Raw genomic sequence first — 25,620 nt, 5'->3', positions numbered from 1 at the left:
AAACTTTTCATGTTGTCAAGCAAGAGGAGAACAAATTTAATGACCAATGCCCTTGAAAACCTTCACGTTATATTTTACAAAATACTACAATGGGGACTTAATCTCGTTGCTGTCTCCAGGCCCTACTACAGCAAAAATCTTTAAGAACAAAAGACACAAAGGAGTCTGCTGTATAGGCGAAATTTTGAAGACACTTAGGTTTCAATTTTGTGTGTGGTTAATACATACTTAAATGATTAATTTAAGAATGGTCACTTCAGTATTACAGTAGGGATTAGAATGAAATATTTTTTCCTGCAATGCATCTTTAGATTTCCTGGGAATGTCAAATAATTTCTCACCATCTGCAAACCAGAGCTTGGAAATGAGACTGAGCTTTGGGGGCTGATGTGGTTTCAGCTGAGCCTTTGCCTTATCCACCTGCTGTGTCTCGCTCAGGGCTCACAGCACTGCTCATCCCCAGGTTGTCTTCCAGCTTACACTGGCGAGAACCAAAGATCTGGGCAAGAGGGAGGAGGAATTTCTTTTTCTTTTTCTTTTTTTTAATTCCCTCCGCCCCTTTCTAGCTTACCTATTAAGATATCTACCCACTTCACAGGATACATTGATCTCTATTCCTTACCTACAGCATAACATTTTGGTTTTGAGGACTGAATATTTGCTTTAAGTCATGCCTTATGTTTCACCTCCTTATAACCAGAGATTGCTCTTGGAAGAATGCAGTTAAAGCCTCCTGAGGTTTATCAAATGTTTCTCCATATATCATTCTAGGCTGTAATATATTCAGAAGGTTATTCATCCAAGTGTTTTCTACTTCCACCCAATGTTTTGGTTTTTTGCACAAGAACAAGGTTAGTGAGAGTTGTATTAATTACATGACAGAAATGCGTATCAAGCGAAGTAATTTCATACGAATAATTATTTCAAATATTTTATTTAAATGCCTCTGTGTTATGGCTAATGCTGTAGCAGAGAAAAAAAAGAAATCATTGCTAATAAAAGCTTTTAAAATATTACAACAATTGCAGTAAAAATCCTAGAATAAACCACAGAATTACCTTCATTCTTTCTCCTTTATCATTTTTTTCACTTTTGAAGATAATTTCTCAATTGCAATGTATTTTTGCTTTTTAATTTTTCTTTAAAAAAAGCTATAGCTACATATATTCATACAGCAGACAATTTGTGCTTTCATTAAAATAAACTGCAATGCTACAAATCTTGTATTAAAATACAGATGCACACTAGTAATTAAAAAATGATAATCAAATAAAAAGCACAGCAGAACACTTCAATTACTGATAGTAATCATAATATAATCTTGTCCTACCAAGTGTGTCTCCAGGTACAGTTTAAGGCTGTCTGTCTCTGCTTTAGGAGGAGTCCAATTCTCTGTTGTTTCCATGGCTTCATTTAACCAGTGAATGAATTCATCCAGCTTGCTTACAAACCCCTTACGAGATAAGAAAAAAAGAAAGAACAAGAAAAGCATATTTGTTAGTGAAACGGCAATCTGAAAAATGTATGCTTTATTTGTTTTTTGTTTGTTTGTTTGTTTTCCAAAGTCAGGAGGGTTTTGTACAGTAGAATTTTGCCTTCTGCAAGCATGCAGAGAACAGCAGCATTTAGCAAGTGGCCTTCTAACTAATGAGCAGAATTGTGCTTCTGGATAAACACAGTGTTATATAAGGGGACATTTTGGGGCAGGGCCATATGATAAATACACGTGAATGCAGTACAGTGGAAAAAAACAGCAAAGTTTTAGAAGAGACATATATGAAAAGCTGCATTTGGTTTACAAGGAAAATTGAGCTCAAGATCCTGTCCTGGAGAGAGCAGGTAGCACAGCCACCCTTGGCTGAACAAGCGGTAGTAACAAGTTACATTATGGCAGACGGAGGAAAGAAACTACTTGTCAGGACTCAGGGCTTGTGATTCCTCTTCTGGTTCACAAGAGGAGACTTGGAAGGAAGCAGTCAAACCGCAGGCGAGCTGGAAGGTGCCGCGGTAAGCAGAAGGATCTCGGACTGCATTCCAGCTATACGAATGGTGCTCCTGTCCTCTCGGGGCACCCTTTACAGCTAGGGTCGTAGCAATTATGTTATGTCCCTGAATTTACATGACTGGATGATACCAGAGGTACATATTGAGTACAGATAATTTTACCCAAGTCTGCTATCCACTACAAAAAAGGAAGGTTAATGGAATAAAGTAACCAGCCTGAAAATGAGCTTTGAAGAGGAGTGACTGTCTAACACAAACATCCAAAGACTGGGCTAACATAGCTCTAACAAGGACTATATTGTTACTATGATCCCACAGCCCTAGCATGATTTTAACTTTGATTCAGAGTAGAAGAAGCTACAAGAGCAGCCGAGCCTGCGAGAGGCCCGTGTGGCAGAGGAGTGGGAGATGAGAGCTGATGGGGACAGGCAGCAGGAGTGAAGTCCTTCCAGCCCCTCCAATAAATCTCTGCCTGCGCTTTAGCAACGTGCCGTCCTTGAGAGACAAGGTGATATGGTAAGCACAGGCAAAACGAAGGCAGGCGCTCGCTTGTTTATGCGCCGCGTATTTTACGGAGACAGACACGCAGAACAGCCGCCGACGGTAGCGGGTGCCTGCGCGCCCTCCAAGCGGCGCTCGGAAAACCCACAGGACGCACAGGCACAAAAGCAACTATCAGCAACCACCGTTTCCGCCCTCTTGCAACACGCTGGCGGGCTGCGGTGTTTGTTCCTTCGTGTATAGCTTTGGAAACTCCCGGCAGCGGGATTTTAGAAATCCTAAGCATCTCTTCCCTGCTCTGAAACGAGCGGGATCCGAGCGGAACATCCCGCACAGAGACAGTGCCTGCAGCAGGTAGGTGACACCTGCATCACCTCGGGGGCAGTGTGGGGGCCTGAAATGAAGTAAATATAATATTACGCAAAACTCTGACAAGCCAAGAAAAAAAAAAAAAAAGAGTAAAAATTTCTAAGTACGAGTTTCCCATGGCGCATTAAAATCGGCCCCGAAAACAAGCCCGTCTGTGGTGAGCCCCCCGGGGAGAGGACGCGCGGGGAGAGCAAACCCCGACTACGTCCCTGCCACGGGGAATTATCTTGGCGACGCGGCACAAACCGCAATAACCCCCGATGCCCCAAACGCCGGCGGTGAAACCCGGCGGGGCCGCGCGGCGCGGGGCAGCGCCGCCCCCGCCGCGCCCGGGCGCCCCCACGGCGCCCCCTGCCGCCCCCGCCGCAAGCCGCGGCCCGAGGGGACCCGCGGAAGCTCCGCACGCAGCTGCACGGCGAGGCTCTGCGGGAGGCAGCGCTGCGGGCAGGAGGAGCACGAAGAAAAAGGGAAAAGAAAATACTGCAGCATCAACTGTGTCCAAATAACGAAGGGGACTTAACATGCAATCCAGAATCCAAATCCAGGACTGCCTCCATGAAACAAAAATTCACAGGATGACGTTTTTTTCAGTTTTTCTTCATTTTATATAACTGAACACAAAACTTCATCCCTATAAACTTCCTACTATACCTATAAGCTATAAACTTCTTACTCTTCTGCCTCTTCCGTTAGAAAAATAAATTCAATCCTCCATTTTTTTTCCTTAGTTATTCTTAAGGTAGGAAGGAGTATCAACAGGTATAAAACAAACTATGACACAGCGATGCTGACTTGCACTCTGATGCAGAGGCTATCATTCTTATAATAAAAATAGAGTAAAAATCTATCCAACCCATATCTGGATAATGGAAAATTAAAGTATTACATATTCCATCACAACTTGCTGGAAGTTGAAAGCTCATAGTCAGTCGCATTGTAGCTACAAATTACTGTGCAATTCTCTGTCCCTAGAGAGAAAATGAGGGAAGAGCAGGAAAAAGTGGAGCACCAGGGCACTCCAGGCTGTCTGTTGACCAGCTGGTTCAGTTTTGCAAATGCAGGAGTATCATACAGCGCTAGCAAACTAGATGCTATTAAATAGCCCCAGGCCTTTGTTGGACCATTGCTATTCTACTGTTTAACACAAACAAATGCTGCATAGTGGATGAATTGTAGCAACTCCTGCAGAAAGTTTGCAAATAATGATAAAGCTCTCCGCATTCCCCACACAATAAGATGTTTAAATGTTCACCTGTTGAGCTTTTCATTCTGTTTTACTACAACTATACAGATTTTTCTAGAGAGGAATAAAGTTCGCATCACGCATCTCTGAACAGAAATAAAGCAAAACTGGCTTAATGTGAAATTTGGCTTGTATAAAGTTATATTTGCTGTTTAATTCTATTTACTCTGGATGGATAAGAATGAAAAAGACAGACAATTGTAAACACTGGGAAAAGCCAGTTATAACTCAGTGTGCCTTGGTGCTGGCACTCTTCAAGAATTAAGATACACTTAATTCAATTGTTCTATAAAATTAAAGTATTAATTAAGTAACCAAAGAATTAAAAAATAAATTGGACAAGATTAAACTAAGCATCCTGCGACTTCCTCGTTCGTGACCAACGCTGCCGGTTCTGGGGGCTGCAGGACGGAGCTTTCGCACGCGCAGCGGGTGCTGGGGAGGCTGAACGCGGGGCCCCGCCAAGGGCCCCGGCCCCGGCTGCTGCTGAGGGCTGCGAGCTCCTTGCACCAAGCAGGAGCGAGGCAAAAGCCTCCGGTTTGGCTAACGGGCTGCGTCGGGCACATGGGTAACTGAGCAGGGAAGCAGCTGTGCTGCGTGAAAAATTCAATTTTAAAAAAATTAAATAACTAGAAAATCAGAAAAACAGAACGTTCACAGAAATGAGCAGCCTTTGGCCTCCTGAGCGTTTGCTCCCTGACTCCCCTTCCTTTCTCCTGCTTTGCTGGACCCCGTTTGCACGTTGCTTCCTACGCAGGACGGATGCTCTCCTCGGTGGCTCTCCTCAGCACGACACACAGTCCTTACTGCCCTCCAGCTCCCACCATCCCCGACCATCACCCCAGCTCTGACCAAAGGCCACCCCACCCTCCCTTAGGGTTGGAAACCACCACCTCGCTGCTCCCTGGCTTGTGGCACACGGGCCGCGGCTGAGGTAGCTGCCGTTGCGCGAGTCAGTCAAGGAGTTCTGGTACCACCGCGTCTGACTACAGATCCCGCCAGAGCAATTGGCACAGCTGCTGCTAGTACCAAAACAGAACAAAGCAGAAAGCCCAGGAGAAACTTTGAGGCTGCCTCTCATATCAGCAAAATAACAAGCAGATCATCAACTTCAGTACTTCTGATAATGGTCTCAGTATTTAAAAAATATGTGTCTGGCAAGAGAATCACCTGAAATTGTGCACGAGTCCCTCTCAGCTAAGCTAACATTGCTTCTTGCACTATGACTTTTAAGATTTCTTAGCTATATTTCAATGGTTATTTTATTTATTTTTTTTTTACATGCCAATCTCTTTTTAGGATCATATAGGAGCATAAACAGTTCTGGTGTTCAATAATTTTAGCACTTCAAATGATCTCATTTAGGCTTTGAAGTTCACCTTTCATTAATTACTGGAATGGGAAAGGAGCAAGTTTCCATCTCAGCTGCAGCTACTGCTTCACAAATCCACCTTTATAAACCATATTTAGAATGAGAACAGACTAAGACCTTGGAATCTGATCTGTAACTTTGAGCTCAAGCCTAAGAGATAGCAAGTTTCTGGACCCAAAAGAATGTGTAAACATGGAATTTTTACAACATCAAAAAATGCAACTTTATCTTTGGGTATACAAAAAAACCAGCATGATCTTAGATATTTTAAATGTATTTCAGAGGTCACATTCCTTCAAATGCATATCTGTGTGAACGCAGTTAAGAAAACCAGTATTAACATTGTGAAAATTATGTCATGAAGCATAGAGGATGTAACTGCATCTAGTTAACACCATCATGCAAAATTTTATGTATGCTTTCTTCCTAAGCCAAATTTTGCTTTCAGGATTTCACTGTGGATAAAATTTCTCCAAAACTACTGAATGCACATGGCACAGGTAGAACATTATTTCAGCACCTCTTGGCTTGTAATTTTAAGCTGTGTAGTGTTACTACCGCTCAGCTTACTAAGCTAACATTTTAATTTTACGTGGCTGCTGGCTGTCACCCTATGTCATACTTGAACTTTTGGTCATTTTTCTTTTAAAAGCAAAAACACTTCTAATAACTTGAACTAAGATTAAAATCAAACTGAAGCACCAAACTATTAAACCCAAAGATATTAAAATCATCTGTTATGGTAGTTAAAAGTGACTGCAGAAAGTGCACTGTATTCTGCAAGCCTCAGTACGGCAGCACCAAAACACAGTGCTTGTTAAATCACTACCCTAGATCTTTTTCCTCTCCACCTTACCTTTTATGACACAAAGGGAGTTCTGTTCTTAAAAGAATTGGTTATGAGGTTGTGTGCTTAAAAATGAATGTCCAATTTTGTTGCAAGCAGAGTGTGTTGTAAAGTTTGTTCCCAATTTACAAAAAGACTGAGCTCACAGAGGGTCTGCGTACATGGATGAGCTGGCTCTAAGGGCACTTCTATCACAGAATACATTAAGAAAACCCTTTGTCTAACCACAAAAGGACTTGCATATTAGTCTCAGGAGGAACTCATTCCTGCCCATGGACTTTATTTTCAAAAGGATAAAAGTGCACTTTCTTCATAGGCAAAGGTAAGTCAAAGAAATCCAGGTACTCAAGAGGATGAGGCTGTACTAACCGCCATGGTCAATTTAATTGGAGCCAGACCCAGAGGCAAGAGTAAAACCATTAGCTGCACAGATGTGAGGGATCCTCCAGGAACCAAGATGCCCCAATGGAAAATATTCTTTGTGCAACACTGTCAGGATTATGCGGCAGGCAACGACCTTGCACTGCCCAAACACAACATCAGCAGGATGTTAATACTCAACACGCAGTTCAGGATATGTTCATTCAAACAGCTTGCCAATAAAACAAACCAGTAGAGCAGCATCACCTGATAATGCTCAGCTATGAGGATATGCAGCTTAAAATGTGACAGACACTAGGGCTTGAATTTTGCTTTACTAGTTCACCTTCCCTCACATCTGTAGCCACTTTTCCATACATGTATTACTGCAAGCACTTACAAAGCATAGTCTGTATTCTAAACATGGAAAATACAAGGATTAGGGATTTTTATTGGTGGACATCTGTGTAAAGACAGAGATCGGTCCTCTAATACATGTAGCCACATCGAGCACTTAAAAAGTCCAACTGTTAAATTTTAAAAACATTTTAAGAAGAGACTATTCTACATTTTGGTGCCCAACTCTAACATGCAGACTTAGAAAGGGCTTTTGAATTTATTTTCCCTAATGGAGATCTTGTCTAATTTGTCAGAATTTATTTAATTACATAATAGAATATAGCACACAGGAGCATTCACAGGCTCCTGGCTTCTGCTAGTTCTGGTGCTGGGAAACAGGGAGGATTAATATATAAAAACAGAACTACATCAAGCACAACCAGACTTATTTGGCCATATGTCACTTATTCAGGGGATTTCACGCTGGAGTGGAGAGTACTTCCAAACTTGAACAGGAGGCTGATGAGGCACAGTTGCTACAGGCCTAGGAAAACACTAATTAACTCAGTTCTGACTTTGACCTGAAAGTTAATGCTAGGGTACACTCCCAACCTCAATTTTTAGCAGGTCCTGCGATCCGTTATGAAACCTGCAGGTTTTGCTAAGATTTTCAAGTTGATTTTCATTTTATAGGGCAAGAAGTGTAGAAATGAGTTTTAAGAAGTTCTCAGTTCCTTTTTGGTAAGAGTGCCACAACATGAATATAGGAAAAGCTTAACAAGCAGAATATGCACACACACACACAAGAAAACACACATGCAAAATGTCACTTTTCAATCTGTTAAAAGCAACTACATTTGATGAGTAATCAGAAAGTAACAGGCGATCTCATTCTGCAAAAAGAAATTTCATAGCCCCAGGGAATTGTTATCTAGTAGCAAAAATAAAGTCAAAGAGTAGGTTATGCCAATCTGAATATTAAAGCATTCCTAAATATATCTCTGCAGATTCCATAAAACTTTCCATGATGCCAAAAACAATCCCTTCTCTACCCCATGTTCTGCCTTACCTTTGCTCAAGTAAAGGTCTACTTTTTATTTAATAGAGCCAATGCAAGGCCTCTACTACTATTTTAAATTTCCACAATTAAGGCATATTAGGGACTTATAAGAGAGACATTCATAGAAGCAGAGCAAAAACACAGATGGACACAAGAGAAGGTTAGTCAAACTCTTCCTAAACTCTGTTTCCAAGAGGTGTATTCTAGAATAACAGGAAAGCTTCCAGACCTGTTGGTAACACTTTCCCCATCTCCCCTTTTGAAGGATCTGTGGGCACCTAGAACCTGAGGTGCAAAGTCTGTAGGCTGGAAGGACACTATGTAGAGAGAGGAGAGATCTATGTGGCATTGAGACCAAGACAGGAACATAGACCAATTGAAGGCAGCAGCATGGAAAAGGCCAGCATCGTGGTGGTTTTGCACATACTCAAATGTAGAGAGGACTAGTGGAGGGAAGGGAGGGGAAGGGAAGAGTCTCCAACTCATCTATCATTTAAAGAATCATCTGGGATAAACTTAACAGCAATATGGACTGGTGTAAACCTCCAGAGAGGCCATCTGCTCTGATGGCAATAGTGCCAGACATACAAAATGGCTGATCCCTTCTTGCCGCCACGCGACAACCCCTTAAATGAGGCACCGTGTTAACAGTCACCGAGCCAGACAGGGCCCTCAGCATCCTGCATTCGTTCTTGTGCATTGAGGATGTATGGGAGGCCAGTGCTATATCTCAAAAGTGGTGTGAGAATCAAAAAATAAGTGTCTTAGCATATCTTTATTTGTACAGAAAAAGACTTCACCTATTCACTTTGTAGGTAACAGAACATTCTCCTTTTTGCTTACCTGCTTGCTAAATTATAGTGCGTAATAGCTTGACCCTTTGTGATTTTTTCAGGCAATTTTTCAAGCTGCTAAAGTTTCACATCAGACCACAGTGCGGGATCACAGCTGCCAAGCCAGAGCTGCAGCCCAGCTTCCAACAAAACAACTTTGCTAAAAGGCAGCCTTCGAAAGCCCCCTCGTGGAGACACTTCATACCACCTGAAAAACATTGTTTTGCAGACTAAACCAGACTAAAACATTGTTTTGCAGACCCCCAAATGACAGAAGTAATATTAACAAAAATCTTTGAGTTGCCTAAGTTTAAAAGCCACTGGGTTTTGCAGTCACAGATACACTAGCTAGAAAAGTAAATATTCTCCATGGCTCTACTCTGTACTGCTGCGTCAGAAAAGCTCCGCAGCATAGATCTGTCTCATGTGTTTCTATCACATATCTCATTCAGCATCCCGAGTCTGGGCTCTAATGACGTTTTCAAGCAGAGATGGAAAAGACTCTAGGGGGAGGAGAGAAAAAAAAAATAGTTAAAGGATACTGACAGCCCTGAAAGTGAGACAAGGACCAGAAAGAAGAATAGAATATAAGACAAAGGGACATAAACTGCAGGGGAAGAGGGATAAAGGACAAGAAAGTTCAGCAAAAGACAAGATCATTGTTTTGTTGTTGTTGTTGTTTGTTTTCTCCAAAAAGCTAAACTCAGTTCAGGTTGAAAGGTAAGATAAGGTAGGTTTTTAGGGTTGGGTCAGAGAGGGATCAAATCAGTGAAATCACAGAAAAGCTCACAGAGCTCCAGGCAGCACAGTCAGGTGTCTAGATGACTTTTGAATGAGCATCCAATCTGATCTTTGCAGTTCGTTATGCTACTAGCATTTAGCATATTGTTTCTAAAAATATATTTATTAATAAACAGACATGCCTCTATTTGGTCATGCCTGCTAGTGACTCCCATTGGTGACTACCAACAGGTACCAAGCTGGATCACTACATCCTGTTTACAGGGTAGGAGCACAATGCTTTGACAGAGTCACCTGTTACAGAATCCCCCTCTTTTGTCCACTTGGGCAAGTCTAGGTAATCATAGAAAATATGGAAGTTCATCTCCCATTGTTCATAAGCGTAAATTTAGTATTTAGTCAACAGATAAGCCCAAAAATCAAGTCTCCTGATCCATCCCTTTTCCTTCATTATGAAACATCTGTTGTGCCTTGAACCTTGAACCAAAGTCTGTGGTTAGTGCAGGGCTAAAATCAGCATCTTAATTTTTAGTAAAGCTACTGTCTGATATCTTCCTAAATGTTGCCCATATGACTGCTAACATTAAAGCAATTCACAGGGTATGAGTATTTTGCAATACTGCACTGCCTCTTCAAATGGTTATTTCAAAAATTGTGTTGGCAGCACATATTATTTTCAGATTGTTATGCAGCTAACACACACAGAGATTATGAACTCCACTGCATCCAAAAGAAACTGATCTCTATTTGTAGCTTTCACATAATGGTATTTTGCCATATATTAGCATATAGTTTTATTCTGCTCAGAAAAATAGATAGCTGTGCATGACCATCATTCCTTGGCCTGCATACCCGGAGTATTTGCGCTGCAGGGAGTGAGCAGGCGGCGGGAGGCCCTGGGGCAGCTGCTCCTCCTGCCCCAGAGCAGCTGCCACCCTCCACATACACGCACGGTTCCCCTGGCACCTCCAAGTGCCCCCAGCGCTGCTCGGCTCCCCGCTCTCGCCGCGGCAGGAAGGGAAGCCCGTCCCCTGTGTGCAATGTGGTCCATGCGCACCACGGTTCGTGGGTGCTCCTGCAGCCTGAACTTTGCACGATTTCAACTATACTTCTGAATGTTGTGCATGTCCGTGCCAAAAAAGCTGAACTTAAGCAAGCTAAAAGCTAAGTTCATTATTTTTTTACATAACATTCTCAAGCTAGCCAGTAACAGACAAAGGAAGAAACACACCACTCTTCGCCTGATGGGCATAAAACCGGATTAAACATTTCTTAGTTAAACCAATAGTGCTTTAGTGAACAGCGAAAGCAATAGTAAACGCATTGCTTTCACTAAATAAAATTTAAAATGACACTTACATTTGCAGCGAGACAATGTTTATGAATTATTTGTGGTGGGTAGAGGGTTCTTCTGCAATGTATTTCACAAAATATGTAGAAGCGCAGTTTCCGTTTTTTCTTTTGAGAACAGCAATATATTCATGCCATTATTTTAGAGAGCAGAACGATATTTCAGAGTTAAATTTGGTGGAATAAAATAAACATCAAGCAAAAATTATTGGATTCTAAATTAAATATCTTACTAAAGGGGAATAAAATACTCTAAATTACAATTTATTTAATCATTGAATCTCTAACAACTACGATTGCAAAGTTATTTCTCTTAAATAGGTGCAGTAACGAGCTCTGGCCTCAAGAGGGTAGTATATTACAATTTCTAAAAGTTATCTAAACAAGAAAAAAAAAACCTTTTTATTAAAATAGAACAGATGCTGTTTGTTTCTGAGGAGCTACTGAATATATTGACCTCTGGTATACCCTTGACATGGATTAAGGTATGACCTTGATTTCATACCATCATACCATTTCATACTCCTGATTCAGAATTTCCTTTTGAATAAGGCTAATTGGTTAAAAAGGGGATAAGTCTGCCCTCACAGGAGGTATTTTAGTTTTCTGACTCATGAACTCTAAGTTAATATTTCTGTGTTGAAAACTAAAACCAGACAAAACTGACAGCCGCTCTTCTCTAAATACAGAAGCATGGAGGAGAGATCAAGACCTGCTACCTCCCACTTCTACTCACTTACTCCTTTATATTCACCTAGTCCCACAATTTAGCGCCCTGTCACACACCTAGTCCTCCTTCACCGAAGCCTCCTGGGAAATCCTGACACTATCCTGCCACTTCCTCTACTGATTGCTGTTCTTTTGTCTCCTAATTTACCTGCCTTTCCTTTTTGATAGCTTTTTTTTCCAGTGCTTTCTAGTGGATAGTCCTTTAGACCCTTACCCTGATTTACTTTGTTGCCCAGAATTGTGCTGACATTTACAAAATTAAACAAAAAAGTTTGTCATCTTTTGAACCTCAGTCTGTATTTTTATCTGAAAAGCATCCTAGCAAATTTAAGATTTTCCCATGTTTCTGTACTTCTGGTATAAGTAACCTTTCTATACTTAAAGCAAGTCTAGGTGATTTGCACTGCAACAGTCAGAGGAGGCTGACCCTTAGCGTGGACTCACCTGAGCCAGTATTATCCTCCCAGCTGCTACAGGTTGCTTACTGGTAATAGCACAGCAGGAGCAGAACAGAGCTCAGTACAGACTAACTACCCTAGGGTATATAAACCGTGCTGAAAGCTTCAGCTGGATTGATCTCTCTGCTTTAAATTACCCTGTTTGGGTTTTTTCTTGCACAGTGCAGAGAGGAAACAGTCACATGGCTGGATGCCAGCTACAGCAGGGACAAGGCAGTAAATACTCAGCTCCTCCGGTTTATCCATCCATCTACAGCTCAAATTCGTTGTGCCTCGGCTCTCCTGTCAGCTGGCTCTGGGGAGTTTTCAAACATCAAGGAAGAGAAACCAATGAGAAAACTAGCTCTCGCTCAGGCAACCTTATTTGAACTACTTGAGCATCCGGCTTCAAAATAAGTCTTGAGTAACAATAAAGGAATATTCAGATAAGATACTAGTTTGATCAGCTAAGCGTAGCTCAGCTGTTTCAGCAGATTATCATCTATGCTACAAAACCTAAAGCAAAGCCAAAAAAAAAAATCTTTTGCCCTTCTGGTTGCTTTCAAGATACGTTTCAAATATCTGTTTAAGTCCTACAGACTGAAACAGGCCTCTGGGAAACAGCTTCCTGTCCCTATTTGCCACAAATTATATTCACTCTGATGCCTAATGATGACAACTGTGATTTAAAAGTCAGCATGCTTTAATGCTTTGCTCCTGATCAAACAAACTGGATGGGATGGAGGAACCAAGACCAGTTGCTGTCAAAACACATAAAGATACACAAGAAGAAAGGGATATGAACATATTTTGAAAAGTTATGCAACCATCTTACATAAATGGACTTGATCTTTCCTCTCAAGTTAATCCTCTCTAGATCCTTGAACATTTCTCTTGCTCTGACTCATCTTAGCATGTACACATTTTAAGGCAATGGTGCATTAACCATAGTAGAGAGACTGGAATTTAATTTAGTTGGAAGTTAGTAGCACTGTATTATTTAAGTAATTAAATATTTAGACTAGAGCATGACTATTTCAGTATACAGTATCTTTCTGGAATATCCTGTACTTCTTACAGAATAATGCATAAAACATAGGTATTCAATAGTTTAAGTATATTATATAACAGAACAGCTAGACCTTAAAACATTGGGTATGTCATAGAACTGTGTAAATATAACATAATAGTAATTCTCTCTCACCCCTCTGAATTTACTAAGTTTAAGAAAATACTAGAGAAAGCAGCTTTCAATTTGACAGCTTTTTCTTAGCATTTCCCAAGGAGCATGAAAACCAATATGATAATCAGTTAATAGGCTTGTTCTGAAGTTAACCCAACTCTTTAAAAAAAAAAAAAAAAAAACACAAAAAACAACCTTCCCACCAAGTGCTACCCTTTATCAGAGGGCTTTTTTTAGAGGATTCAGTCCTGAACACAAGAAGATTCCTTAAACCACCAATACACACCTAAATTACTTCCCAAACACAAGCCAAGTGCTTCCCGCTGTATTTTGAATGCCAGTGCCATTACTGAAAAGTTCCAAGCCTATTTCTGTGGTGTTTAAGTGCACTTCTCTTTCTCCACGAACAGAAGTTTGAGAGCCCTGAGTTCCCACAGATGGTCTCTGCACTGACAGAAATGGCAGTCATAAGATCATCCTCATGCCCATATTGAATGGTTGCCTAGATCCTAACTGAGACAGCAGGATTCCTGCATTCTCTTTAAATCTGGAGCCCCAGTTGTCCTTCCAGAGGGGTGAGCTGCTCACGCCGCTCCCCTTCCAGCCTGCCCTTCGCTTTGGTGTGCAGGAATTCACCTCCTGCAACGTCGCCGCTCCCTCTCTGCAGCTCTGCTGCATGCGGGGGGCCTCTCAGCACAGGCCAGAAAGTAAGAAAGCATCCGAGGCCCATTTCTAGAAAGCTTTCTTTTCACAGACAAATAATGTGGATGTTTCTGGTGCAGGCCCATTTCTAGAAAGCTTCCTTTTCACAAACAAATAATGTGGATGTGTCTGGTGCAGGCCCATAGCCACAATACAGATCCTTAAGACATGACTGAGGGTGGTAAGGACAGTGGTCACTTAGAGCTGGGCTGTGCCTGTACCAGAGCCCAGGGCTCACAGAAGCACGTGCACAAGCAGCTGCTCCTCACTGCAGCTCAGCCCTGAGCTGAGAAGAGGTGTCCAAATAGGTACCATCCTGAACTCTTTGAGACTGTGCAAACCAGAAAGGCTGCTGACTTAGACTGCAGAGTTGCCAAGGAATATCTGTATCTGTTATCACTTTTACTTTTTTTTTTTTAATAAATTAGTCATCAACCAAAAGTAGTATTTCAATGTAACATACACAGCACAGCAGAGATGGAGTAATTTTGACAGTCATTTTGTCTCTTAGAAAAAATATGAAATTTATTTTAAGGGAGGTAGTATTAAAAGCACTGCTCCATAATTTATTGAAAAGAAAAAAAAACAGAAATGGAGGGAAACAACAAGACATTTTAAAAATCCTTTTTCTTGGTAATCCAAAATAAACAATTTCTCTTCCCTGTTGATTACCTTTATTTTTTTTCTACCTGTTCTGCCATTATTGATTTCTGTTCTTCATTTCTTCTTTGCTCTCACATGCCATCAATATTAACAGTTCCTATTCATTTGGCACTGCCTCAGTCCAGACATCACTTGTCCTCTGCATGCCCTTTCCTCTAAGGGTGAAAATCACCTCCCAGCACAAATAAACTTGGCTTCCCCTAAAGCAATTCAGCTATCGTCACAGTACCAATGTGGTGCTTCCAGCTCATTCTCTGCCCAGAATCAGCTCTTAGTCTGTCCCCTTCAACCCAAACAACACAAATTCCTTCCCCTTTTAATCAGGTCTCCAAATGCTTTGAGTACTTCCTAACCAACTAGGTCCTCACAGTCCAGACAGACTCCCACTCATATCTCCAACACATAATTTGCTGTACTGAATCCATCAAACCATTCACAGAAGCCTACCCTTTAGTTGCCCTCTCTGTGAGCATTCTCTGAAAAATGTAACTACCTTTTCCACCCAGAAACACAAGCTGTTACAATCACAACTTTAGTTACAACATTGCTCCCTCCTTTCTGTAGATCTTTCTCTTCAAAACTCAGCGATCCTTAGTTCTTCCTAGACAGCAAATTAACACCCTACTCCAATAACTTGGAAGAGGTCTTTCCGCTGTGTCCTTATGCAGAGGCCTCAGGCTCCCCTCAGGCCTCAGAAGGGAAAGAGGGTTGTGCAGAGGTCCCTAACTAGGCCCTTGTCCAGCTCTTCTGTATAGGATCCCTGGGATGTGCACTGATAGCGGAAAAACAAGGAAAACAGCATTATTCCCTTAGCAGCAAGGTGGCTTCCAGAGCCAGGGCTGCGTAGGCTCTCCAGCCAGAACACCACGCTAACAAAATGGATGGTAAATGCCTGAAAAGTGGTGAGCTGAAAAGCTAGGATCGATAGACATCAAATTGCTACTTTCAGAGGAAATTCAGCTGCCTCTTGCAGAAATGGAGCCTGCGATAAATCAACCTGTGAGTCTGTATAACTGGAAAAATTCAGCAATTTACTCCACACAGTAGGCCTGGAGGCCTGCAAAGCAAGTGTATTCTCATTGAAAGGGAATCTCTTGCAAATGGTTACCTTCCTACTCTTCACAATGCTCCTCTCAAAAATCTAACAGAATGGGATTATCGGCAACCACAGGTGACAGCATCAGGATATCAGTATAGTCAGACTAATATTGCTAGAGAAGAAGATAAAATTGGCCAAACAAGGTGTTTATTTTATTCATGTGAGACACTTACAAATGTATGGTCATTAGATCAGTTCAGGATCACCTTCTCCCATTTTTCAGTTTGCATACAAAACTGAAATAAAATCCAATTTCTATTAAGTCTTTAAGGAAAGCTTAGTTTTCTCACATAAAGTGAACCTTAAAAATCCCCAAACTGCTACTTATTGTAGAGTCCTATTTTTAAATATGAGAAATGAGAATCATCTTACTACAAAGAACTGTGTTAATTTTACCTATGAGAATGATGTTTTATCTTTTTCCCTCTAGTTAGTAAAATAAACTACAGTGCTTAATCTGTCTTCTAAAGATTCATTTGAGGTAGCTACCATAAGCTCATTAATATCATTTTCAGAGCACAAGATCTCTGCAATGTGAGGAGCGTTCAGAACTTTGTGTCAATTATTCTAGCATTTAATTTCAAAATCCCATTTATGAAACACACATGGAACTGCTGGAAATTATAACATGCCACAGAATGGAGGTACCTACTACTACAGACATAAGAAGTGTGCACCACAGAACTATGCGCAGCGTAATACAAACTATGACAAGAATCTGTAGCAATTATCAAAAGCAAGAAAATGTTCAACCTGGCCCAATCAAACAAAACAGATAATGCGAACTAATCAAAATAAGATATAGTCATATTACAACAGTATTTGGGTAAGCGTATCTGCATGATTTGGAAGTATGAAGTTAACAGTTCCTCTGCGAGACTGTCCTCAGTATATTTGAGACAATGGAGAAGGCTTCAAAAATGCCTTAGCAAAGATTTGACTAGTTGCTTACTATCAAGATGCAACCATATTTATACTTATTCAAAATTATTCCCATCATTATAAAATATTGAAGCTTCCTTGTTTGCACTATTTTCTAGCTAAAATACAACTTCCAATGATTTTCAAGCTGCATGTCATTTCAAAGTTGCTTTTCTTTCAAAACAAACAAAAATGGTTTATTTTAACTTCTCTTACAACTTTCATAAATAAAATATACTGGGCTAAACATTTGCAGCAGTGTAACTGGATTACTAATGTTTATAAGCATGCTTCTTCCATCCTCATTTCAAACCTGACTTTTTTAGAAAAACAAAACAAAAAAAAAACCCACGCAAGCAAGAATAGTATTGAATTATTGCTAAGACATGCATTCATACAATTAAGAAATTTCCTTTTGGGGTTGGAGGCTTATTATATAAAAACGTGAATATAAATGCCAAATGAAGATAATTAAGAAATGGCACATTTGATATTCTGCTTAGGGAATCAGGCAAAGGAATGAACTTGACTGTGATTCAGGTATGGGATCTTTGAACTGGGTTTTGTTTACAATAGTTCATAATATATTTTCGATTTTCCTGTCTTATGTCAAATTAAAAAGAGTCGCTCAACAAGGCATCATCACATTACTGACACCAAAATCATCTCAGTAATATTTCATGTATCCAAAAAAATGATGATGAATAAGATATAATTGCTAGAGAAAATGGGATAACTTAAGCAAGCAGCTCGTGAAAATCAGATTTCTTTAAAAAATTCTTATTGCTTTGCAAAACATTTCAAAAATTTTCCTTTGCTTATTTTTATACACCGTTCAGGAAGTACATATTTAAGATGTACTAGTATAGCTAGTATATATCTTTCTGCATTAAATAAATATGATACTTTCTTGTATGCTGCTTTTAAGGACATTCATCACTGAGCTGCTGTTTTCCTGCTCTTAGCACCTGGCCTTCTTTCTCTTTAAGCCTTTCTCCTGCTCTGAGTCCCTTCTCATAACAGACATGACAGGGATATTCTCAAACACCATTTTCAGCGTTTCTCAAGCAGGGATCCCAACCAGAAACACTGAGAAGTTGTAGTAAAAGCCATGTTAACTGTAGCTAAGCTCCTCAAGGACAAGAGATGAAGCATTAATGACTGGCTAGGAGGATTCACTCTGGCCAGTGGATGGCCAACTACTTTTTAATTGCTGCCAGGAGCTCAATCTGTTCTCTGCAGGCCACGTAGGGAAGAAGGGTATGGGGAAAGAAGCTGGGTGTTTACAGCTGCAGCCAGCAATTACAGCCTATTCCTATTCCTCAATTCCAGCAGAACCAACCTGCAGCTGCAGGGAAACACAACAATAGATGACCCTGAAAATGGGGGGTTAACCCATTCAAAAAGTTTGAGAAAAGCAAGTACGATGATTTAAGAGGGTGCTGCAAGAAGCTTCTCTGCCGCCTGCTTCTTGCCAAAAGGATGCTTGTCTGCATCTAGAGAGCATCTTATTTATTCACAAGTGGCTTTGATGGGATTTACTGCTTGAGTAAACTGTATCTGCCAGCTTCATCTTGACTAATTTTAACAGTATACAGGTTTAAACATAAAAACAACTTGTAGTTACGAAGGCAGTTCTTTCTTTAGAGTCCAGAAGGTGATCCCCAGCCACCAAGATGAAGAACAGCCATCAGGATGAAGGGAATGACTTAAATCATTGAGTTGCTACCCTTTTGAGCCAACTGTTCCAAGGTTGATAGCTGCTGCTCCATCCTCTAAAAAGAAACCTCTGTTTTGTATCCTGGCTTTATATTCAAACATTTCTAGCTCAAATACCCTTTGCTGGTCATTATTTTCAGTATCTTCAAATTTTTTTGAGATCATACATCATAAAAAGTGTTTACTGAACTTACAAAACCAAGTCCTTGTTATTTCCAAAGCTTTTACAGAGCTTGACAAAACAGAAGATTATGCAGATACCAGGTCTGAAATTCAGGTACACAGACCACTCTTTATCCCATCTTCTGTCAATTTCAAAAGCTGTTGGCATCACGATAGAGATGGAGCTTCCTCCTCCTCAAACACCCATTTTACAAAACTCTACTGAAGATGCACATGAAATGTTCTGAACAGAAGAACTCTTGCACAATGGCCAGGAATACAAACTCATGAGGGGAAAAAAAAAAAAAAAAAAAAAACCCAAAACACTCTAAGAATATAAAGTAAAAACTGTATTATTTAGATGGACCGGTCTTCAATTGAAGATTTCATCAAGCTTCCTTCTCTTTCCAAAGCTCACCTCTTCTCTAAAAGGTCTGTGGTTGCTATTACAACCCCTTTTTCTTTCCCAATGAAGAGCTGAAGGGGTGATGCAGTAGCCAAGGATAAAATCCCATCTTCTGCAAAGATGAACGGGAGAGCTGCACCACATATTGCCATTGTTAGGAGCATTTACTTGAGGAAAAAAAACCCCAAAGATCAGCCCTATGCTTAATTCCAGCAGCCCTGGGGGTGCAAGAAAGGAGGAATGTAAAATCACTGCTAGGAAAGTGAACTGATTAAGAAGACATGTTTTTATTGTTCATGATACAACAGGAATCAAGAAAATGATTCCCCTATCTCTGGGCTAAAGCGGTTTTGTTTAAAACAGACAGATGATCCAAAGCATCACTTCATCCAAATATAACAAAGATCCTTGATTTTCTAATGTTTATCTTTCATTTCACCCCAAAATAACATATAATTTACCTGATTCTTTATGAAGAGAAACTCCAGTGATAAAACAATGTTTTACCAAGCTTTAAAGACACTGCTGTAGATAAAATAATGCAGGCAAATTCTGCACAGTTAAAGATAACTACAGAGTACTATAATGACAATGTCCACTGCCGTTTTCAACTCAAAGTAGCTGGACCAGGTGAGATTTTGTTTCATCATTAAAATGAAACAAGAAACCAACTCTCATCTGCATGTATAGGCTTACAAAAAAACTGCATAACAACACAGTATTACTGCCTTACCTCAATTTTTTCCCATATGGTTTCATAATTCTCTTGATGCTGTATATCTTGCATCAGTTGATGAATTAAACCTGATTTACTTGAACCATAAATCTCATTCTCAGTGGGCTGATTGACAGCAGTCCTTTCTGACTTTTCTTCTATGTATTTTTTAATGGAGGACACAGGCATACAGAGTTCTTCGTCAGAAAGAATATCACTGAGAGGCCCGGATTCAATACTGTCACCCAGGGAAGATACTATATCACTTGAAGAGCTTGGTGAAATCCTACCCACTTTTTTGTGCTTTTTTATCTGGTATGTTGGATACATTTCTGAATCTGAGTTCATTTCTGACAGTTCCCAGTCATCAATGTTCTGAACAGTTTCTCTTCTGGGCTTTTGTGGCAACAACTTGGTCAAATTTTCGAGCTTCAAAGCCAATACTTCAGTCTGTTTGAGATGTGAAGGAAGTGCTAAATATTCATCAGATCCATACCAGACCTCATCACAATCCTTACCATTTGTATTAACAGAACCTGGTGATGAGGAGTAACTTTTATTCATCATTCTGGCTGGAAGAAGAGGTGATGAGTTGTTAAGTTCAGAAACAACTGGAGAAGTACACTTCTGACTAAGTACTGGTGAACTAAAAGGCTCAGTTTTATCTTTTGTTTGCTCATTTGGATCTTTCTGGTTACAAGAATCTGATGACGTAGAAGTAGCATCTGCTTCTGTCCCCTCCAGAGACTGAGAGTTGCAAGAAATAACTCCATTTTGTTGACCTGAGTGTCCTCTTTTTTTGACTTGTATGGGTGGCCCCATTTTACACACTCCACCAGGTGTTCTGTTGGATTTCACTTTCTCTATAGCGTCATGAGACTTCTTCTGCTTCGATTTTTCTTTGCAGATGTAGTAAGGAGACTTACGTAGACTTACAGAACTGTCCTTAAAGTGGTTGTTTACAGTGTACTCAAGATTTCTATCATCTATTTTATTCAAGCAATCATATGACTGACTAACTGCAGACAAATTGTTAGTGTAGGGTGACTGCAAAGCTAGGCAAAGCTTGGACCTGTCTGGTGGGTCTAACAATGAGGGTGTACTTCTACTCATTTCATTCTTTACTATCTGAGAGATCTGTCTTTTTAATTCATTGACTTCCATATAGTCTTTAAATGTATCATCTTTCAGAAATAAACCTCTTTTTGGCAACGTTGGCTGTGTAGGGGAATCTTCATTATAGTTAAAGCAGTCTCTAATGGACCTCTTAGGAGTTGAGTTCTCACAGTGAGACTGTTTGATTTTTTCACCACCATGCTGTGGAAGGTCGCATTCTTGTGTCTCTAACGTGGAAACTGTTTTGCCATCAGTTGATAAGACACCATTTTCAGAACAAGGTCCATTAGGTAGTGAGGAATTCTCAGAAGAAGGTAATAGTGAAAGCTCATGTGGTGCTTCCTCATCTTTTCTTCCTTCCTCATCTTCTGCTGAAAGAGGTATATGTGTTTCTTTCTCATTTAAAGCTTCGTTACACTGAGGAGCAATGGAATCTGTTGCCACTGCAAGCAATCCCACACTTCTGATAAGTCCTGGAAAGTCCTTATCCATCTCACTGTAGTTCCAAGATTCAAATGATTTTGCTTTACCTTGACTGGAGGTCATATCATCCAGAGCACCAAGCAGATCCTCGCTAGGACTGTAGTCAGATAGTTCAAATGCAGTAATACCACAATCCAATGACAAATAATTTTGAGAACATTTGATAGTTAACTGCCCAGAATCATCTACTTCAGTTAAAGAGTCAAGACGATCCTGGAAGAGACAAAGCATAGGTACTTCTTACAAGATTAAATCTCATACACAGCACACAGGAAGTAATGAACACTTAACTACTATGTTTCACTACATTAACATCCAGAAAAGCATTCATCACCAACCTGCCTCACAGTTTGTGCAGTACCTTACAGATTCGCAAGACATTCTACAGTATTTTGCAATTAAAAGTGAAATTAAAAGAAAAAACATTTATATTCAACCTGACGCAAGACATTCTATAGTATTTTGTAATTAAAAGTGAAATTAAAATAAAAAACGTTTATATTCAAGTTGTTATTTTTAGGTCTTTTACCACATTAGCATTGTTATTATCTGACCTTTTACTCAGAAATCAGAAATCCAATGGAGCAGACTCAGAGCATTCCTGGTGCTAACTACCTGGGCTAGATGGAAGGAGAACATCCTGGGGAGTGTGACTATTTCCACTGCTTTGTTAATTCTGTGGTCTCACAAATCTATGCTCTTCAGATTTTATATTATCTTTTCAAACATTTTCAAGCTTTTCAAACCTAGCAATGACAGACACTTCTTCCCACACCCATAAGACATTGACTGCTAACTGCATTTCACTATCTTTCTAGCTATCAAGTGACAAATTATTGCTGGAGAAATGTAGAACAGCTCAAGAAATAGACAAGATAGCTAGGAATCCCAACAGCTTCATCCTGCCATGGCCTCCAGCCAGAACCTTCTTGATGGAAGTTCTTTGGTCACAGACACAACCAGAGAAGACTACCACAGCTGGCAAATGCTATGTAGCAGTTTGATATACAGCAATAACAGCAAAAGCAGGTACTATTCTAACACCTAGGCAGGCCTCAGCTATTTCCTGATATCAGCACACAGCTTTAAATCTGAATGCATAACTGAATTATTCTGAAAATTATAGAAACAATTTCTGTTCTTTAGTACAGTGTACACATTAGGTAACTTCATAAACATAAACTTCTTGTCTGTAACAAGAGAAGTTAACAGACTTAAATATAAGAAAGCCATTACTAGCTCAAGCAGTTACAATAACTATTTAAAAACAATCATAAAGGGCAGAACTCACTGCATGCTTTAGGATTTTAACATCAGGTGCCCAAATTAGCATACTGGTCTTTCTTCCCATGTTTGGTCATTGTAATAGAGTCTTTGAAAGCAAATTCTGAGTATTCATAATAGGTTCCTGTACTAATTATTCTCTGGAGGAGCTTGTCTCACTCCACTGACTAAATCCATAGCTTAAGGATCTTAGGCAACACGCCTAAGTCGATGCAATTACTCCACAGCTATATTCGTCTAGCAATAAATTGCTTTGACTATGGTCTGGAAAAGAATAGTCTCAAAAGAGGCTATCATTTCCATCTTTTATGAGCACATTTAGCGTTTGATCCCTTTACTTTGTCCACCCCCCTCATAGTAATCAAAATATAAAAACTTCCAGATAGAAATATTGTTTATAGAGAATTTGGTTAAAAATTATTCATCAATAAAAATTTTGGGCTTTGAAAAATATCTTTATTTAGTACATTTATCTAAATGAATAGTCCACACCATAAATCGTCCCTCATCAATAGTTTGGAATTAAAGGGGGAAGTTCCTATAAATCTGCCAAATTTATATTTTGTAGCTGCAATTATTAAGGAAAATAATGACTAAACAATGATGTATATTACAGCTGCATTTTCCCTCCAATCTTGGGAAAATATTAGAATGTAAAGCCATATATAAATCAAAATCCTTTCCAAGGCCCTAAGGGCCTTCATTTCTCCTGAGTAATGAGCTCCATTCCTTTTTCTCTTAAAAAAGTGTTTATTAACATTAATAAACTTTACAATCACATGCATTAAGCCATCTTGCTTGGTCATTTCCCAGGCAGCCTCTTAAAAAATGTGTTTCAGAGGAACATTATTCAATGCCAGTTTTGCTACAGTTTTTATTTCAGGAAAATGTTATATTTAATTATTTTCTTGGCTGCCAACAGGAGTACCTTCTTTGAAAAAAATGCCTTTTGTGAATTAATGTTTCCTGTAAAGCTCTCTGATGCATTTCCAATACCTTCCTTGTGTTTATATTTAAACTGATACAATTCTGCATTTATTGACTATTTCAGATGAGCTAGTTTAACTTGAAAGATACATTTTTTTGTGAATTTACATTCACAGTTTATGTTCTACAGAGAGCTACAGCACATCAGGATTCATCTGATTTTAACACAGGCCTTCTCTGCTCCTTTCTATATTTTCCTGTTGTTATCAACTGTGAAGTAAAATTGATAATTTAATTCCTAGAAGCTAACTGATTTTCATTTGAATTTGAAAATTCAAAGCCTGGAGCCATCTTTGGAAAACTATTTTGAGCATTTCCTGCCTGCTTTTGATCCAAAAGATAATTCCCCGCAGCGGCTGCACACAGCTCATTTTTCCTCTCCATATCTATCTTTGGATAACCCCAGAAGCAGAAAAAAAAAAGGGCTTTCAAAATGTTACTTCCTGAAGTTTTTACTAAAAAAAAAAAAAAAAAAAAAAAAGAGAGATACCCAAAGGCTGCCCCAGTAACTACTGAGTTGGATTACCCAGCCAGCACAGCCTGTGCTCCACATCCTCATGTTCCTTCCTGCAGCTACTTGGCCAGGACGACCCCTGCTCTTTGTGTCAAGGCTGATTTATGCATATTTGTGCATTTTGCAAATACACTGTAAATGCAGCCAGTTTATTACTGACAGTAATAAACACGTAAAGTGACCCTTCCATAGGTAGCCTTTCCAACCATGCCTCTGGGTCCTACCACAGCGCACCATCAGGACTTCCTCTTCCAGAAAAGTGTTGTAGCAGGGGAAAACTTCCATAAGAGTACACAGATAAGAATTAATTGTTTCTATTTTATATATTATTTATTTATTATTTATATATTATTTATTATACTAAATTGCAGCACCTACCATTATGTCTGGTTAACTATTAGTTATTTAGTTAACAATTAACTAAAAGCTAAAATCTACAAAGTAATTCTGGAAAGTTATTCAAACATTAGAACAAAAACTTGATATTAATAGTCTCTCTATTATTGCTATCTGTTAACTTTATGAAAAACTACCTATGTTTTAGTTCAGGGCAAAAAAAAAGAGACACTATGGTAGGACATTTGTCATTTTTATAATGTCCTGAGTCTATCTGGCAACATCATCTTCCTCCAGGGAGAGACCATCCTCCTCAGTCAGACCTCCCCTCTTTCGAGGGGTGTTTCTTTTATAGCATTTGTAACCTGATCTGTACCAGACATGTCTTGTCTCTTGGTATTTGAATCAGCCCCTTCTCTTGAAATCACCATGCTCATGCCATAAAACAACTTCATTTTAATTCACCGCTCTGCATTTTAAGACAAGGGAGGATTTCTTCGAAACTTGCCGGCAAAGGTTTACTAGCAACAGCAAAGCAGAAAGCGAATCTGAAGCAGCAGGTATGTGCACGTCAGGAAGAGGGGGTGCGGAAGGTGGGCCTGGGCATATCTGAGCATTGATTTCAGAACCACCCACTCTCTTGTAGCAAAGGCAATTATAAACCCAACAGTGACTAGAGAAATATGTACATTTTTAAAAAAATATATCGAATGATCTGAAATTAAGAACATGTTTAGTGGCCTTTTTAGCAGAGGTCACAGAATCTCACTACATTCTTACTGCAGGTCTCCTCCTGTAGATAAATTTACCTAATCTTAATTAAAGCATCTACTTCCAATATTAGGGTTTCCAGAAAATGAAGAACTCTCTGCACCATAAACAATCTTATATTATTGGCTTTATTACTTAAAATTTGCATTTTCTTTCAGTTTTAAGAATTTGGATCAATAGTATCATTTTAATTAAACTAATTTAATAACGATGCTTACCAAAAGGCAGTACAGTCAAAAGAATCCAGATTTACAAACCATATACATGCGTCTGAATTCTACACTACTTAAGAGTGGAAAAAAACATACGATGACTGCATAGCTGCTTCTCAGGCAAAACGTACAACTGTTGAGAGGCACACTGCAGGCTTGCCA

The 25,620-nt window shown here is 39.7% G+C and overlaps 1 protein-coding gene across 2 annotated transcripts in view; it reads right to left on the bottom strand.

Annotated features, from left to right (window-relative positions):
• AKAP6 (A-kinase anchoring protein 6) overlaps positions 1–25,620 on the bottom strand; it is a 203,735-nt gene that overhangs the window by 142,771 nt on the left and 35,344 nt on the right. For both annotated transcript variants that reach the window (XM_088529284.1, XM_088529285.1), the window contains exons 3-4: positions 19,774–21,567; positions 1,331–1,453 (exon numbers count right to left, since the gene is read on the bottom strand). In XM_088529284.1, coding sequence (XP_088385410.1) covers positions 1,331–1,453; positions 19,774–21,567 — 1,917 coding nt within the window. The remainder of the gene's footprint in view (positions 1–1,330; positions 1,454–19,773; positions 21,568–25,620) is intronic.

The sequence above is a fragment of the Tinamus guttatus genome, unplaced genomic scaffold (genome assembly GCF_059628265.1).
Source record: "Tinamus guttatus ecotype Peru unplaced genomic scaffold, ASM5962826v1 Tinamus_guttatus_pri_ptg000327l, whole genome shotgun sequence".
Classification (NCBI taxonomy): Eukaryota; Metazoa; Chordata; class Aves; order Tinamiformes; family Tinamidae; genus Tinamus; species Tinamus guttatus.
Note: the sequence above shows the minus strand (reverse complement) of the source record. Positions and strands in the feature narration are given on the sequence as shown.